The 17475-nt window shown below is 37.4% G+C and overlaps 1 protein-coding gene across 8 annotated transcripts in view; it reads right to left on the reverse strand.

Annotated features, from left to right (window-relative positions):
* The window catches only part of DLG2 (discs large MAGUK scaffold protein 2), a 1053001-nt gene that overhangs the window by 460797 nt on the left and 574729 nt on the right, over positions 1-17475 (reverse strand). The window contains exon 1 of one of the 8 annotated variants that reach the window (XM_086739679.1): positions 4884-5201. The exons of the other annotated variants lie outside the window; for them this stretch is intronic. Coding sequence (XP_086595805.1) covers positions 4884-5201 — 318 coding nt within the window. Of the gene's footprint in view, positions 1-4883; positions 5202-17475 lie in introns of those variants that run through there. 8 annotated transcript variants of the gene reach the window in all.

The following is a 17475-nucleotide window of genomic DNA, read 5'->3' on the forward strand; positions in this document are numbered from 1 at the left end:
GTCAGATATGAATGTCACCCAGAACGCTGCAGACTTCTCAAAGTCCTCTGTCAGTCAGTGGAACTGAGGACAGGAATCCTTAGAACAATATTACTCATTTTGCAAAAGAACACGCTAACAGCCTTTGTATTTCTGCTTTGAAACATTGTCAGCAATCTGTGCAGCTGTCACTTAGAAGTACAAATGAGTGTGCTTCCCTAAATGCAGCACAATGATCCATCCAAGGCAAGATGTTGAACTAATATACATCTTCCTAAAACTTAGGAGCTGTTGCCTAAATCCACTGATAAGAGCATACCAGCCTGAGAATGGGATATGGACTACTTTCTCCATTAAAATTGCCCAGATACTCTTCTCCTTTTAGCCTTCTTAACAGTATCAGAGTTACATCAAATCTCTAACTCTTGACTTACAACATCTAGCTCTTAATAACCTTGAAGGTTAAAAAAAAAAAGAAGGTTTAAAATCAAACAAACAGCATTATTTGGCTTTCATTTAACTGCTATTTCACTGCCACTTGAACATACTAATTTAGAGTGAAAAGATCTCCCTTCGCTATCTAAAGTAGCTGAACATACCTCCATTGCCAGGAGTGACTTGACAGAAGAATGGCCAGTTGCATGCAGGAATCTGTGAACCTGGAAGGAGTAACCTAAGCTTTCAAAAACAAAACTGATGACAAATCAGTTAGGAAAGCCAGTATGTCTTGGAACAGACCTTCTACTTTAGCACTGTAGCAGGATGCCTCAAAGCTAGCTCTTACCTCGTCTCACCATGCAAAGGACTCTCAATGAAATACTGAAATTTCAGCAATAGCGCCAAAGACCTTCAAAGACAAAAGTCCATTCTTAGCTGATACTTCAGCATTTGGTTACTCACTGCCTCTTTTAAGTCAAGTCACATCTACGAACTAGAGTTTAGCTCACAAGCCTCTCTATCAGCTAACAGAACAGCTCAGTGACGTTATTTCTTTTAAAATACATTGACTGCAAAACCCCTTTTTTATGATATTGCTGGAAAAAAACCAATCAACCAAAAAAGTCCTCGAAGCTGACATTGACAGTAAACTAAAAATATGTGAAAACTTACACTTCTGTGTAAGCTTTCTAAACAAACTGCACGTATGCATTTTTGCAGGTAACACATACAAGATACTGCCTGAGATTAGATGTTTTTCCTTGAGAACATTTCAGAACAGAAGGGCCAAAAATTTAATAGCAAATAGAGTTAGCTGAATTCAAGTGTCTTCTGAACTAGGAATCAGCCAAAGATGGGAATCTGCTTCCACTTTCTTAGTTGCGCTTTAACAGAATAATATTGTGCTCTAGGAATCTGAAAACATGCAGTTACATATTTTGAAAGGTGTTTAGAGGTTGCCCTCTTTTATATAGGCTGCACAAAGCAAAATGTATACATTGGACTTCTTAAAATAAGCACAGTAGCTCAATCTCTGCAACCTCCTCTTCAACCTGTAATCAGGGTAATACAGACTCTTGATCCTCCATCCCTTCTGCGCAAACAATAGCTGTTCATTGCACACTACATGTGTTATCATAAATCTGTAATCTGATTATTCAGTAGATTATATGCCAGCAGTATATATATGCCAACAGGGAATGTATAGCCAATGTTACACACTATATCTAATTTAGAATGGAAAACCTCAGGTCAGCACCTTGACTCCACCTCCCTCCCTCAAATTTTGCTTAAAGCTCTCTAAGGCCCCAGTTAGCATAACACTGGGTCCTTAGATATGAAATCACTGAATGAATCACACAAATTGTATGTCTGCATGATGCTACCAGTGATAGAGATAGCCAGTGCATGGCAGAGAAACACAAAATATTTCTGGGAAAACTGGAACATAAAACTTGACTATTAACTTACTACTTTTTTTTTTCCCCCTCTCCTCTTTTAAATAAATGAAACAGAACAGTAAATCATAGAATCATAGAATGGTTAGTGTTGGAAGGGACCTTCAAAAGTCATCTAGTCCAACCCCCCTGCAAGGAGCAGAGACATCTCCAACCAGATCAGGTTGCTCAGAGCCCGGTCCAACCTGACCTGGAATGTTTCCAGGGATGGGGCATCTACCACCTGACTGGAAGTAAAAAACAAACCAAAACAAAACAAAACAAAACAAAACTTTGAATGCAATTTTAATCTAAATTTGATTTCAACTCACTGTCAAAATTAAGAGGGGTGTTTTGTTTTGTTTTGTTTTTTGGTTTTTTTTGTCATTCCAAATGAATTTGTGTTTGGAAATATGGAGAGCATTTTTCTACTCACAACTCAACATGAAACTACAAGCAAACACAAACATGCAAGCTAGCAAGGCAGAATTTCTAAGACAGTTAAAATATTAATAATGTCAGAGTGCCACTCTTTGCTCTGACATACTAAAGAAGAAGGAACTGGTAAAGAAAATGGAGCCATGTCCTCAGTAATAAAAATCAATGTTTTTATCAGGATCAGGATGACAAAGCATACATTAGTAAAAACTGTCTAGTACACACTCTAGGAATTAAGGACCTGTGCATTAAATTGGGTACTACAACACTAATCAGAAGCAGTTTTTCCAAGGTGTTATATCTTTCCTATGCTTGAGGAAGGTAGTCTCTCCAAAAAAATATCAAGCAGAAGTAAAATCTCCTCAGAACTTCACAGAAAAAAAACCCTCCACCTTTGAAGTTCTCACTAGCTTATTTATGATCACATTTACACGAGATGGAAATTTCTAATAAATTTTCCTTTTTCTTTTAGGCCAGCAAATGTAACTGTTTTGCTACTCCTCCTTATTTTAGCAAGAAAGACAATGGTTTTCCCCGACAAAATAGCCGTCAAAAACCAAGACTGACTCCAACTTGTATCCTCAAAGTAAGGGCAAGTATTAAGGGCAGCTCTGTAATGTTTTCCCATCTTGCATCTATGCAATATGATTGATAACATGATTGTTTAACTGTATGTACATACACTATACATACACACACATACACACACACTTTCCTTTCTTCCCATAGCTTGCACAGTGCTTACTTTGCACAGAGAAAAAAAAAAAAAAGATAGATTATTATTTGAACTGAACTACCTCAGAACTCTGTGACGTAAAAACCACCAAGTGTTTGCCAAAGTAAGTACATCGGTCCATCCCTAGGCACAGAACATCATTTTGATTGATGGCAGATTGGTTCACTATAGGCAGTACACAAGAAAGGGACTTTCCTAAGCAAAATAAGGCAGTTGGCATTAAGAATGTACAGTAAGGACAGTTTGCAGTGCAGAGTTCAAAATGACTTATAAGAAAGAACATACACCTGAACAATTTCACGTTATCTAAACACCAGTGAAAGTGATTACAAAGGCACTGAAAATACTGAAGTAACTTTACAATGCATCTGTAACTTAGATGCTGAAGTAGTCTTAGAAGTAGCCTTTAACTATTTTTTTAATCACTCCTTCCTTTTCTCTCTAAATTTCTATACCTTTGAAAAACCAAGGAACTCTTTCCTATATAGTATTTTTTTTCCTTCAAGCTTTTTCCAAAACAAAAATCTTCAGAGCCTAAGAAAATGTTTAGAGCTTTTTGTAATTAAAATTAGAACATAATGTGGTTCTATATTTTATATATTAACATTGGGTTTATTCTGGCATAAATAGCCATATGTGCTTTATATATGACAGAAAATATATGACATATTCTGTCGTCACATGCAACATTTTGATCACTCCACAATATATCAGAAAACTTAGTTTTTTCCTCTTGATAATAGGTTTGAGGCAGAAAATGAAGCTTTTTATATATAGCAATCACTTTCTGTCAATAGAGCATCACTTTTTTAGACCATAACACAAGATAAAGTACAGCTACACTGTCTGACAGTCCTTTGCCTTATGGCTTTTCTGTTCAGTGAAAATATATTAAAACCATTTCCATCAAAGAACTGATGGAATCTCTAGAGGGAGTGCACATGTTCAGTGTGGGCTAAGGCCAGTTACACTCCAGCGCGTACTATTTCTGTAAGTAAACATATATCTCAAAAACTTATTTCAGCATTACATTCTGCTTTTTTTTTTTGGTGTGAAATTATAACAAAAGGATTTGATGTTGCCATAATACGAGCTTTTGAATGAGCTTAAAGTTTCCTAAGGGAGAAATGAAAGCACATGCATCAGGGGAGGAAGTGTTACTGCTTTTTAATATTAACCATCATATGAGTGTCACTGTGATTCCTGTTTCACAGTGCTGGGTTATCTGGTGTGTAATCATTCTCAGTCTAATTGCTTACAGGTATCTGTACGCATCCTAGACTCTGCTTGGTTTATGTTTTAATATACACTGCCTTGCCATTAAATAATAATCTATAGATTTGTGAAAGCTAAAGAGCTATTTCGTATTTATTAAAGATTTCAATTACAATTGAAGTACAAAAGAGGAAAAGCAGGTCATGTTTTCTCTTATTAGTGATTCTAAAACACTCTCCCCCCATGTTCTCTATTTAAAATATGCTTATTAACTTCAGGTATTATTTGTAAACAAACTGTTTACAGAAGCAGGCAAAATCTGTTACCCAGAGGGGATAAACAAGTAATTTCTTTACACAACATGATGGAATACAAATTCTGTGGAAACTGGAGGTAGGAATCAAAATATTTTAACAAGAAAGCCTTTCCAAAAGGACCCCACAATTTCCACAGGCAACAAAGAATCAATATTCAAACACAGACATTATCAACTGACAGCTTACACTTGCATATATTTCGTGCAGAAGGTATCACTAAGTACAGATCAAGACACAGCATGAAAAGTTGCCGACAACACCAAACCTCCCTTTCTTTCCCTGGAGCATCCTCTAAGTCGCATGGAGAGTGAAGAATTGGCTCACCTGCACTGGGGAGGACCAGCCGTGGGCACAGGCGCACTCTGACCACCACTCCCCCGGGCTGCCCTGTGGCTTGGCTGGGGATTTTTGGGGGCTCTTCCGCACGGAGTCCCACAAAGGGACCAACTTGCTCCTGCTCTGGCTGGCACCCCCAGGTCCCCAAGAGGGAAGCGCCTGCGAGCCGTACTGGAGCCCCGGAGGATGCTGGTGCCAACGACAGGCGCAGTGGGCATCCCTCGCTACGGGAGGCACGGTCCGGCCGCCGTCCGACCCCTCGGACCCCCTGCCGCAGACGTGCTGCTTTGGAAGGTGCGCGTGCATGGCGCGCCCAGGGCTTCCTTTGGCCAGTTTGTATGAAAGTGCTTCTCCTCCCAGACGTGAGGTCCTCCGCTGGGGCCTCTCCAGCCCCCTTGGCAGCAGCTAGCGGCAGGGCATGGCGGGAGCGGGGCGCAGCGTGAAGCTGCTGGCCAGCAGCTCTGTGTCAATACCGGACTCCACTCGCGCAGCGACTTGACAGCATCCCCGCTGCAGGCAGAAGCAATCAATGCTCTGCGAGGCTGGGACGCACGCCTGCATCCCTTTCTGGATGACAAACCACGGGAGAAGAAAAAAAAAAAAAAAACAACAAACAAAAACCAAACCAAACAAACCAAACCAAACAACACTCTTGCAATCTTCAGGAAGATTTAGTCTTTTTCTAGCTGACCCTGACACAACTCGCAGGCACCCTGCTGATGCAGATTCATATGTACAAGCTTTACAGGCAAAGTGCTTTCTTGTGGAAATAGCATCCAGGCAAACTACTGAAAAAAAAATACCCCTTTGCCAATGATCCAAACAGACGCGGGAGTGTTTTGATTTGTTTTGTTTTGCTGCATGCCTGAAAAGACCTTGTCAACAAAATTGAGTCAGAAGATGCAAATGACAAGTTCAGGAAGAACGTTATCTGCCCCAAATGCTAAACCATAGCATGAACTTTGGTATGTGCTGATGGACGTAAATACAGAAAGAGAGCAGGAGGCTGAATTTAAAAAGAAAGCAACTTGAAAAAGATCTATGCAACAAATTAACAAATCTTTAGTAGCTTATATATACAAATGTGAATGTATTTGTTTGTGTATGAGGGCTTCAAGATTATGAGACTGATGTATCATTTTTCTCCTATTTTCCACCCTTTACATATTCTTTCGTGCTTGCCAATAACCTTCTGTACTGAATTTTCTGTAAATCCCCTCTTGGGTTTTTCTTGCTGTTAAAATCTCTTCTCCTTAAATTTTCCTGCAATCTTTACTTGCAAGTATTTTCTTTTCTTTCTTCTTACCTACACACTTTAGACAAGGGTGTAAAGTCTATAAAATCTGGGCTGATTGTTTCAAGCCTCTGAAGAGATTCAGAGATACACTCCAGTCTCAGGTGATTTAGTCTGTAGCCCCTTAAGACTCAGTGGGTCTTGGACCCCTATGCATCTACATTTTTTGGAGATTTTGTCTTTCTTTTAACCTAAGTCTATTTTAGGTACTCTTAACTATAGAAAATAACCAAACAAAAACAGGACTGTGTCACAGAATCCTTTTATTGGTGTCCAGCTAGGTTTTGAGTACCCAAAAATTAAGCAGAATTCATAAGAGATATGCATAGTTTTAACGTTCTAAAGACTAAAACAAACTTACATTTAAAGACTTAAAAAAAATGGAGACAACTATGACTATCTGCAAATATTCTTTTAAATGAGATAAATGAATTTTTACAAATTCTTCAGTGCAATAAAGCTTGATTCAATTAATTCCTCCTGAATTAATAACCTAAAATTTCTCAAAGCTTAGACATTGCTAAAATACATAAAGATAGTAATTCTTAATGAAAAGTTATGGCAATGCTCTAACAGTGGAGAAAATATTTTGACAACACTGTAATCCAAATTGTTGCGTGTGAAAATAGCATCAGCTTTAACTATATTTTCATCCAAGGTGCTAGTCTCAAATTATACTAGAATTATGTTACAGTGCAAGGTTTATTCAGAACTTTGCTGAAAAGCCAAAATCATACACCCAGCTGTGTCCTCTCCCATAACATGTGCCCAACTGCAAGTACTCTCATAGCTTTGCATGCAGTTAAGGTCACTTCATGCTTGAAAAACAAATACAAATGCACTTCTGAATTGCAGGTATAGGTACGGAAGACAGCACTTAAAAATGTGAGCTAAGGGAGTCTATAAGTTAATCATTGCTACATGTGAAATAAATGTAAAGATAAATAAGACTGAATCCATGTTTTGGCAATTTTACTGGAGCATAAGGAGTGAAGGTGTGCAAGCTGTCCAGAAAGCTGCTTCCCTCTAGTGCCCAAGGGTAACTCAACCCTGAGCACCTAAAACCTTGTCTACCAGAAGATAATCCAAATCATTACTGCACCATTTCCAGCAGGACTACCTCTATGTAAAAAAAAAAAATGTATATTACCATTAATTGATGCTATAAATCATGTATAAATAACATTTATTTATAGACCATATATATATTTTAAGAGAAAACACTAACAAGGCCAAATTCAGATTTCATTTCATCATCATAGACCTATATTAGCAGTGTCCATCACTTAAGATCATTGTCTTTTTTGTCACATAGCAAGCTACCCACTTCACTCCAGAATATACTGATGCCATTGCAATTTTCTCAAATGCCAGTCAGAATAAAAAAAAAAAGCCCAGTTTAAATATGTCTTTCAAAGCTATTTGGAGAAATTTTCCTAATTGCAAAAGTAAAGAAAAGTTCACGTATAAACTTTAAAAAGATCACTCAAAAAAAGATAGTTAAAAAAATCAGGGCAAGCAACAGCTACAACATGATTGAGGAGTGGAAAGAATCTACACATTCTGTGACCACACACATCTCTACACTAATAATACTGGGTAATGCCACCTGTACCAGAGCACTAAAATGTCTATCACAAACCCCTGTAGTCCTATATTTTAAAGAAGGAGGTGACCTTTTAGCAACCTTACTACACCTCAGTCAGAACAATGCAGAACCGCAAAGGCATCCTTGTGACCATAACGTTCATTCCGTGCTATTAAACCACTATATTTGAAATGGCCTCTTATCAGAATGCGGAAATTTTTTTTTTCCTTCGAAAGGATTTGATACCACTGAACTTCTCCTGAACCCACCTGACACTTCTAGGCTTTTCATACTTAAAAAATCTGTAAATAAAAAAAAAATTCTCTTAATAAGTGATTTAATTGTCCATAGTTTGGTGGTTTTTGGGGTTTTTTTTTGTTTTTTTTTTGTTTTTTACAGTTTTTCTCTACCTATATGAGACAAAACCACTTGAAAATGGGGTGTATATGTGCAAGTAATTGCCAGACAACACGGTAAGATGGATTCAAAAGATAATGCAATTTCATCAGCTGTAATTGAACCATTGTATTAGACAGGATGGCATGCACTTCTGGATGAACTTGGATTAACACATGGCTCAAATCCACATGCCCAACTATCATCCTAATTTGATAATAACTTGTGCACAAAGCAAAACTGAATATTGTACAGTACACTGAGTGAACTGTGTTTGACCCGATACTGTTGTGGAAAAATCTCACTAATTTTCTTTTTAAAATATTAAGTAGGCATGACAAAATGGAGCAAATAGATTTAGCTGATATTCTACCAGCACAACTAACTGTAACTGGATTACGGTAATGTTGGACATACACCAAAAATAAACGCTGAGAAGAGCTTGCTTCGGGCAAAAATGTGCATATGGGAAACAAAAAGTGCATATGGGAAACAAAAATGTTAATAGAGTTCTGAAAGGAAAGCTAGAAGCATGAGAGAGGATGATTTAGATGTAGTAACAGATTTTTCCCTCCAACCAAGAAAGCAATGTTATGCAACCATAAAAAAATACAGAATGAAAGAAGAGCAGTAAACATGGAGTGGACCAGCTTATTTAGTGGTCCTAAAAGTTCTGCAAATAAATTCTAGAAAGAAAAATAATGAGAACAATTATTAACATGGTAGGAAAGCTACTGAAATAAGTCAAATGTTAATTTCTTTGCAACTCTTTTTTTTTTCATTTGGTGAAAAGCAATGATGCTTGTACAGAAATAATAGTCTTAGTGGTGACATAGGCTAGAAGGAATGGTTGTGATTAGTCCAAGATTAGGCCAGAAGCCAAGTGATCTGGCACAACTTACTGCTGTCACAGAGTACCTAGGAAATCTTGCACAAATTGCTTCATTTTAGTGACAAACTGGTATGTAAAATGAAAAAAAAAAAATAAAGCTCCATTTAATGAAACCAGGACATAAAGGGTGGGGAAGGACACATCTGAAATAAAACAGCTCAGCTTCTATTTCAGGTCTGCCTAATCCTCCCTTCCTTCAGGTGTACAAGACAAGCAAGGCATGCAGGACTACAACACCAAAAATAAAACAGCAAGAGAGGGAAAAATAATAAAAGGTAGTTGTTTAAAAATTTCACTATTAAGGAAGTTTCACTGGAAATCTGTCAATGATCTTTAAGAGTAATATTTTTTTTTTACTTAAAAAAGTCGGATGATCCCCATATCCTTTAAACAAAAGGATGAATCTCAGGCTTTGAAGATTTATTCAAAAATATCAGTGCAGCACTGAGACACAGCTCCCTGCACAATATATCTGCCTGTATGATCAAGGGCATGTTCTTTTGATTTTTATGAGAGGGTAGAAAAGCTGAAGGAGTTACAAACGCAAACATATCCATTCTCAGTGTTAGCTGCATGTCCTAGGGTTAACATAAGGACAATAATTTAGAAATCAAGATACAATGAAAAAGAGAAATGACAAGGCTTTGGAAGGGAACTATATCAACATGAGAAAACAACCCTCAGCTGGGAATATTAAGTCAAAGTCAATCATGTCAAAACTGGTGGAGAACAGAGCAGCAGGTTTACCAATTTCACATCTAAGTGAATCAAAGAATCATAAAATTGCAGTGGAAAGACTGAAGTACAAGACCATTTCCATGCCAATACAGAAATATCCCTTACAGGACCTGCTGTTTTCAGGTAGAGGGGTGTAATAGTTTGTGGAGTTCTTTCCTCTGGAGAATTCTGTGCACTGTATTTTAGTGATTTAGTTCATCCTAAACTAGATTCATATAAAGCGATTAAGCAAAATAACTTAGATGGAACTTCAAAAAGATCTGTTTAGAAAAGGCAGATTCAATGCATAGGGTTGAAAGGACAACAAGGGTTGCTGCAACCGTAATTTTCGCTACGTGGGAAATACTTACTGACACCATTTTTCCACATGCCATTGAGGACAAAGAGGGTCAGGCTCAAGACTTCCCCAAAATAGGTAAATATAACCATGAGCTTCCATCCACTATCATGAGAAACAAGTCCTTTGCTGAGTCCGGGAACTTTAACCCCTTTAATCCTTCAGTTTACAGAATCTCATACTAGCACACTGGGGAATTTAAGACAGCTGTTTAAAAACCTGATTCCACATTCCCAGTTTTTTTTTTTTTTAAGGAATTGCATTTCAGAACTTCAGTATCAGCCCAATACTCCAACTTTGTTTTGCACATAGTAAAAAAGGATATAAAGAAATCTTCATGGCTAATAGTTACTTAAAATTTGTATCTCCAAGTTCAGTTGCATAAAGATATTCATTACCTTAAACTATCCTTACTTGTCTCTCTGTTAAATTAGGAATAAAACACCATGTTATTTACTATGAGTGATTTTTTAGTTTGAAAGAGAAATTCAACTACGTTGGGTCTCCGTTCAGGTAGTAACCTAAGCAGTAAAAGTACACCATAAATATGCAGGAGATATCCATAGACTAAATTAAACAGGATTTTTGTTTACAGAGTCACATTGCATAAAGATATATGCACTGCATGCATTGCATAAAGGAAGAGGACAATCTAACCAAGGTAGAATGTTTGTAGGAGTATATTTTTATTCCAGTGCTGGCAATTCATGTAGAAAATAAAGAACGCCAATTATCCAACTCAGGCAGACTTTTTTTGGTGTGGTCCTATTACAGCATCCTGTTTCCAATCGATTGCTTGCCATTAAAGTTATTTTGAAAGAACTTCACTCAAATTTATTAGCAGACAATAAGAAATTGTTTCTTCCCTATGAAGCAATTTGTGTTACGGTCATAACACACAACATCATTAAAGAGTTTGGCACAGGTCTGGCACTGTCTTATTATGGGCCAGTTGTAAGCTTTCACTGCAGATGAATAGAAAGCAGAGAGATATGATCATGTAGTGCAGCCAAAAAAGACAAGGTTTATAGCATACATTACTGAAAATTCAAATTACTAAGCTCCTTCTTCAGCCTTTGGAAAATAACAACCTGTTTTAAGTGACTTTCACAACAAAAGCAAAGCCATTTGACTGGAACTCAACCGATTGAATATTAAAAGAATAATGAAAATCCGTGTTGTTTCTCTACAGATCTGAATCAATCCATACCTGGCCACCTCTGAGATTTCATTTCAGTTAAGAACAATGTCGAAAAAGATTTCTCAAACAGAAATATCGTAGTATGCTTTTTTTTGTAAAGGAATTATATACATGCCCATGTGGATTTATATGACAAGAATGGTACATGAATCAAGAAAGGAAGGTAGAGAAGCAAGATGAATCCTTGACCGTTTTATGTTGAAAAGAACTTTACCCATAAACACAGTTCCTCTAGTCATAAGAGATCTGTATATATTTTGGATATTTTTTTCTTAATATCTGTCTTGATTACTTTGAAGGGAAAAAACCATATTGATATTATTTGGAGCACGTATAACAACATACCATATCTGCACCAAGTGACCTCAGGGGCCTGGACCGATTGCACTTTGCTTGGACCCATCTAGAAGTTATGCTCAATCCAAGCCTGACAGGATAAAATTCTAGAGTCTGTGTTACATAGTAGGTCAAACCAGATAATCACCATAGTCAATAGTGAACCAAACCAACGGCTAAGATAAAAAGTAGTTTCTCTGTGTTAGTGGACGTAAAGGCAGCCTGCTATTCATAGCTACTTTAGGATTCCACTTGGTTTTAGGAAGAGAAGACAAACTTAAATATGCTTCCCAGAATCACATTTCAGAGAAAGATACGGAGGATACAGCAAGTGAGGAACCAGCCATGTGCCTGAGCCACCCACAGCTGTGTTGGTTAAAGCAAGAGGAAACATGGTGATCCAGAAGAGCACTTTTCTTCCTTTAAATCGTAAGGATTATTTTTATTTTTATAAAAAACATCCATGAAACTAAACTGTCAGTAATGAAACATATGACTTCTCCTGGATCCACTTGCTATCTTAGGAAAACAACCTGATCTGTATAACAGGATCACACGGAACGCACATTAGCTTGCGAAGGAAACAGAGGTGTAGTATATTGTCAAGTAGCAAATTACATTTAGAGAATTCAAACAAGTCTGGCCTGTTTCTCCTTTTGGTAAAAGTCTCTGACATTTTGCTTTTCTAATGTGTGATGGTAAACAGGATTGGAAGAATAATGGCCAGAAGAAATGAGCAGCCTGAAACTGAAGCCACAACAACCTTTTGTTTTCATAGAACTACACAGTCTACAGTCCTAAAGGAGACGACAGAGTAAATCAAAGAACAGTTGAGGAGTCATATACTGAAAAGTAGGTAATTATGTGGTTTGTTTTTTTTTTTTGCTTTGCATCATTTGTTGAAACAAATTCCAACCTCTAACTAGAAAAGCTGCTCCTCAGTCAGAGGTCTCACTCTCAGAAACGTTTGCCTGAGTTACTTTCACCTGCCATCTCCTTGTTTTCATGACTTTATTTCTATTCTCTAACTTTAATTCAAATCATTCTTTATCCTTCTCAGCAATAATTACTTTCAAACGAACAGATCAGTATAGCTCCCATGGTTTGACAGTCTGTCTATCCAGTTTGGTAACTAGTCCCTCGTAAGTCAGCTCTTCTATCCTATAAGCATTTTACTGTTTTCTTTAAACTTTATGCAGTCTGAAGAGGATTACACCTTTGCAGCTTTATGAGACAGCTAGGTCTTAGTGACAGGTTAGTGAACAGAACGCTATGAAGTGGTCAAGGAGAAATGTTTTAGCAGGGCCTATTCTGATAGGACGAGGGGTAATGGTTTTAAAATAGAAAGAGGTAGATTTAGGCTAGATATAAGGAAGAAATTTTTTACAGTGAGGGTGGTGAGGCACTGGCAGAGGTTGCCCAGAGAGGTGGTGGATGCCTCATCCCTGGAAACATTCAAGGCCAGGTTGGACGGGGCTCTGAGCAACCTGATCTGGTTGGAGATGTCCCTGCTCCTTGCAGGGGGGTTGGACTGGATGACCTTTAAAGGTCCAGTCCAATCTAAACTATTCTATGAGTCTATGAATATCCCATGGATTTTTTCTTTCAGTTGTTTCTTAGAAGTATGATGCACTTATAACCTCAATTATGGGAAGGATTCCAGTTTATCCATAAAATTCATTTATATGTACATATTACTTGAATTCCATAAACAGAATTAATTAGTTGTCTCAAAGAAAGACCGATTAAAGATATAGAAAATATGGTCCCTAATTAAATATAGCTGGAAAGAAATGTTCCTCTAACATGCATTGTTAACTCATGGAATTCATTGTCTGTAGATAAAACAAAAACTAAATTTGCAGTCTTGGTAGAAGCTATGGCTATACTTCTTTGATAATGTATATATAATTATAGTCCAGGACACATAAATAAAGAAATAAATTAATAATCGGATAGTCTTGAGAAAAATAAATAGTGCTATTGGCAGTTAACTCTGGAAGAGTAGAGTATGCTTTTCCTGATTTTCTGTCTCTCTACCACCAAGCACAGAGCATTGTCTTTATTAAACAGCAAATCTGAAATTATACAAAGAAAATGTCACACAAATATGAAAGTATATTTTTAACTAGTTCAGAGCAAAACATGATGACACTTTCATCTACCATTTCAATCAAACATAATTTTGTTCCCTTATGACTAATGACTGATTAGTGAATTGCTTTTATACCAAAATAACTGTTTCTAAATACGTTCTTAAATAGATATAATGATTGCAAGAAATTACAACAGGAAAAAGGGATCACATATCAACAACAGTGTTCCAGATTTCTTTCAGCCTGTATATGTATTGACTTGTGAAAGCAATAAAGAAAGTTTTAGAATAAGAGTTCAATGAAAATTTTCACTGGGGAGGGAAAAGAAGTAATTACTTGAAATATCTAATATTTAGTTCTTAGAAAATATTTTTGAATAGTGATACTGAGCAGATAGCATTATTTGCAAAGATACTTCCCCAGCTCTGTTTTCTTTGTTATTTAAATTCTCTAGAAAGAGAGGTACTGGAGTTCAACTGAGGTTAGAATTGGAGAGGGACATGAAAGGTAACAAGAAAGGTTTCTATAGGTACACCAGCAATGCAAGGAAGATGAAAAAAATATGGAGACGTAACAACAAAGACATGGAAAAACCTTTGTTGTGAAGTGACTTTTCTTTCTGAGTGTTTATAGACAAGGTTTGCTCACCAACCTCCTTAATTCCTATAATGAGTAGTAGAGTCCAGGGATGTAATTGCTAGCTACAATGCAGAAATAGAGACTGCTTAAGTAAATTGGTTGCACAAAGTCCATGGAACTGGATGAGATGCATCCAAAAGTGTTTAGAAAGCTTGCAAACGCTAATCTGAGACCTGTCTCATGTTTCAAAAGCTGGGGTGTCAGCAGAAATCCTGGTAACTGAAAATGAAAAACATCACATCCATCTTCAAGAAGGGAACGAGGAGGATCTGGAGAACTACAGGATGGTCTTCCTAATGTCAGGAAGGTTACGGAGCAACTAGAAAAAAAAAGTTCACAGTTCACAAATTGGAGCAAGTTGTTGATCCACTGTTAGGCATGGCTGTTTTTCATAGGAATCTTGACAGAATGGAAAAATACACTGACAGAAACTTCATGAAGTTCAAGGAAGGCAATGCAAAGTCTAGCACCTTGGAATAAATAATCCCATGCAACAGAACAGTTTGGGGACTGACTGGCTGAAAGCAGGCTTGCAGAGAAGGAGCTGAGGGTCCTGATGTATGAGTTGAACAGGAGTCAGCAGTGTGCCCTTACAGCAATAAAGGTAAACCATATACCAGTCTGCATTAGTTTAGAAAGGACATCAAGGAAAGTGATTGCTCACTTCCACTGAGCATTATGAAAGCATGTCTGAAGTATTGTGTCTGTTTGGGGCTACTCAGTAAAAGACAGAGATAAACTAACTTAAGTGAGTCCATTGGAGAGTCATCAAGACAGTCAGGGGGCTGGAGCACATAATGTACATGGACAAGATGACAAAGGCATTTTCAGCCCAGGAAAGGGGCTAAGGGGCAAATCTAGCATACCCTCTTAAATGAATTGTTACAGAGAAGCCAGAGCCAGACCCTCTTCAGAGCTGCACAGCAAAAGGCAAGGGCTAATTAACACAAGCTACAGCAAAGGAAATGTGATTAGATGTCAGAAAAAAAAAAAAAAAATACCATGAATGTGATCAAGCCCAGGAACAGGTTGCCCAGAATATAAAAACCACTCATGCTTTTACAGGTGTTGCAAATACTTCCCTTACTCCACAAATGTGCTGTAGTATAGAGAACATTTTTTGATGTCTGGCTGCTCAGTCAGTCTTTAGTGTCTCTGCTTGAGACACCTAGCTATTATAAACCACATTAGAAAGTTAGCTTAATATAAATTAAGCTAACTGTTTGATAGAAGTGACAATTGTTTCATATTTCCGAAGACAACTAGTTGGCAAGAGTCAGCTCAGCCTCATTTACCTCATTCTTTCCTCCCAACTATTTTTTAAAAATACTGATTGTAGATCTTGGCAGGTGAAGACAAACTATTTCAGTCTGGAAAACTCATGCTGTGGAACTGCCAACAAGCTGAAAGAATGTGAGAAAACTGAAGAAACTATTAAAAAATCCAGCCTCATATTAATTATCCAAGGACATTCAACATAGCAAAAGAGGACTCCTGTTTCCATTAAATACTAATAGTCTGCTCTCTTTTAGAAAATAAATCATTTTTCATTAATATCTTTTGACAGCTGTTAGTAGATTGTCAGGGGATTAAATTTTCAAAGTTTGTTGACAAAGTATTTGCTTCACAGAGGGAAAGGTGTATGAAAGTTTAATTGCATCTCTTTTGTCTTCTAAACCCTTTATTCTTTGTGGAGTGGTTTGCTCCTATGTGTACCTATATACAACAGCCCTAGACAACGTACCTATAAAGAACAATCTGAAGACAGCAGTGTCAGGTCCCTGAGGGCACTAGGAGATATGACTGTCCCTGCCCACCTCCCCCAGGGCCTCCCAGGACAATGCAGGGTCCCATTTCAGCCCAGCCTGGGGCCATCAGTTCCTGTCGCAGGGGCTGCATCATAGGATGTGGTTTCCAGCGAGCCACTGGTCCACACGATGTCCTGCCAAGCAGTTGTATTAATATGGATTTTTTTGTGTGAGTGCTCATGACACAGAAATTTAAGGAATTGGGGAATGAAATGCACAAAAACAGTCCCCAGAGAACCTGCTCCCATGTGTTCTGTGGTACTTGAGGACATATGTGCATACTTTTGTGTTACAAATTTTGTTTGAGTTACAAGATGAAAATAACCAGTGCAGATTTAGAAAAGATTCAGAAATTTTTATTTCCTCACAGCAAAATAATTAACACAACTTATACCGGCATAAAATCATTTATGTATAGCTAGAATTTTGGCAGGAAAAGTCAAAACCCAATTATTTACAGAAAGCCATGCAAATAACTTCTCGATTGAATGTTTTCTATAACCTTCACTCATCTTCATTGTTTATCTCTTCTAAGACATTTGAGATTCACTTTTCTCTGGACAGAAGGCTTCTGTAAAGATCTGTAGCAGTGTTTTGCCAATATATTTGTATTTGCCATCCAAAAGCAATCTACCTGCCCAATTAAAACAGAGGTTCATACTAAATCAATATTAGAAGTTAATATTTTGCTCTTATTGAAATAAGCAGCCTTCTGCTTCAACTAACACAAAACACACACTATGACTCAGATTGTATTTGAATTACCAGTTCAAAAAAGGAAAGCAAAATAAAAACTGTATTTACAAAACTACTGGAAGTACAACCTTATTTTCCACAACAGCTCATGCATTGAGACACTCACCCAACACAAGATTGCCATGGAATCTAGCAGAGAGTCTTGAACTTACTCTAGACGTGACTCAACAGATTTATCTTGACCTAAAACCAAGTCTTTGCACTCTTCAGAGTATTTCAGTTCAGGATCCTGATCAAGCTGTCCAGGAATAACAGATGATCCCAGCCAACAGCAATGAGACTGTTGATGAGACTCTGTGCTGGGATGCCTGTTCCCGAAGACTAGTGGATAGGCCACAGGCAATAAATAAATAAATAAATAAATAATAATAACCAAAACAAACAAATAAAAACCAAAAAAACAACAACAACAAAAAAACAAAAAGAAACCCCCAAAACAAGCAAAAAAACCTGTAGAGTCTCTTGTCTGAGCTCATCTCAGCCTAAACTGATTTTAGCT

The sequence above is a fragment of the Chlamydotis macqueenii genome, chromosome 1 (genome assembly GCF_036417535.1).
Source record: "Chlamydotis macqueenii isolate bChlMac1 chromosome 1, bChlMac1.mat, whole genome shotgun sequence".
Lineage (NCBI taxonomy): Eukaryota > Metazoa > Chordata > Aves > Otidiformes > Otididae > Chlamydotis > Chlamydotis macqueenii.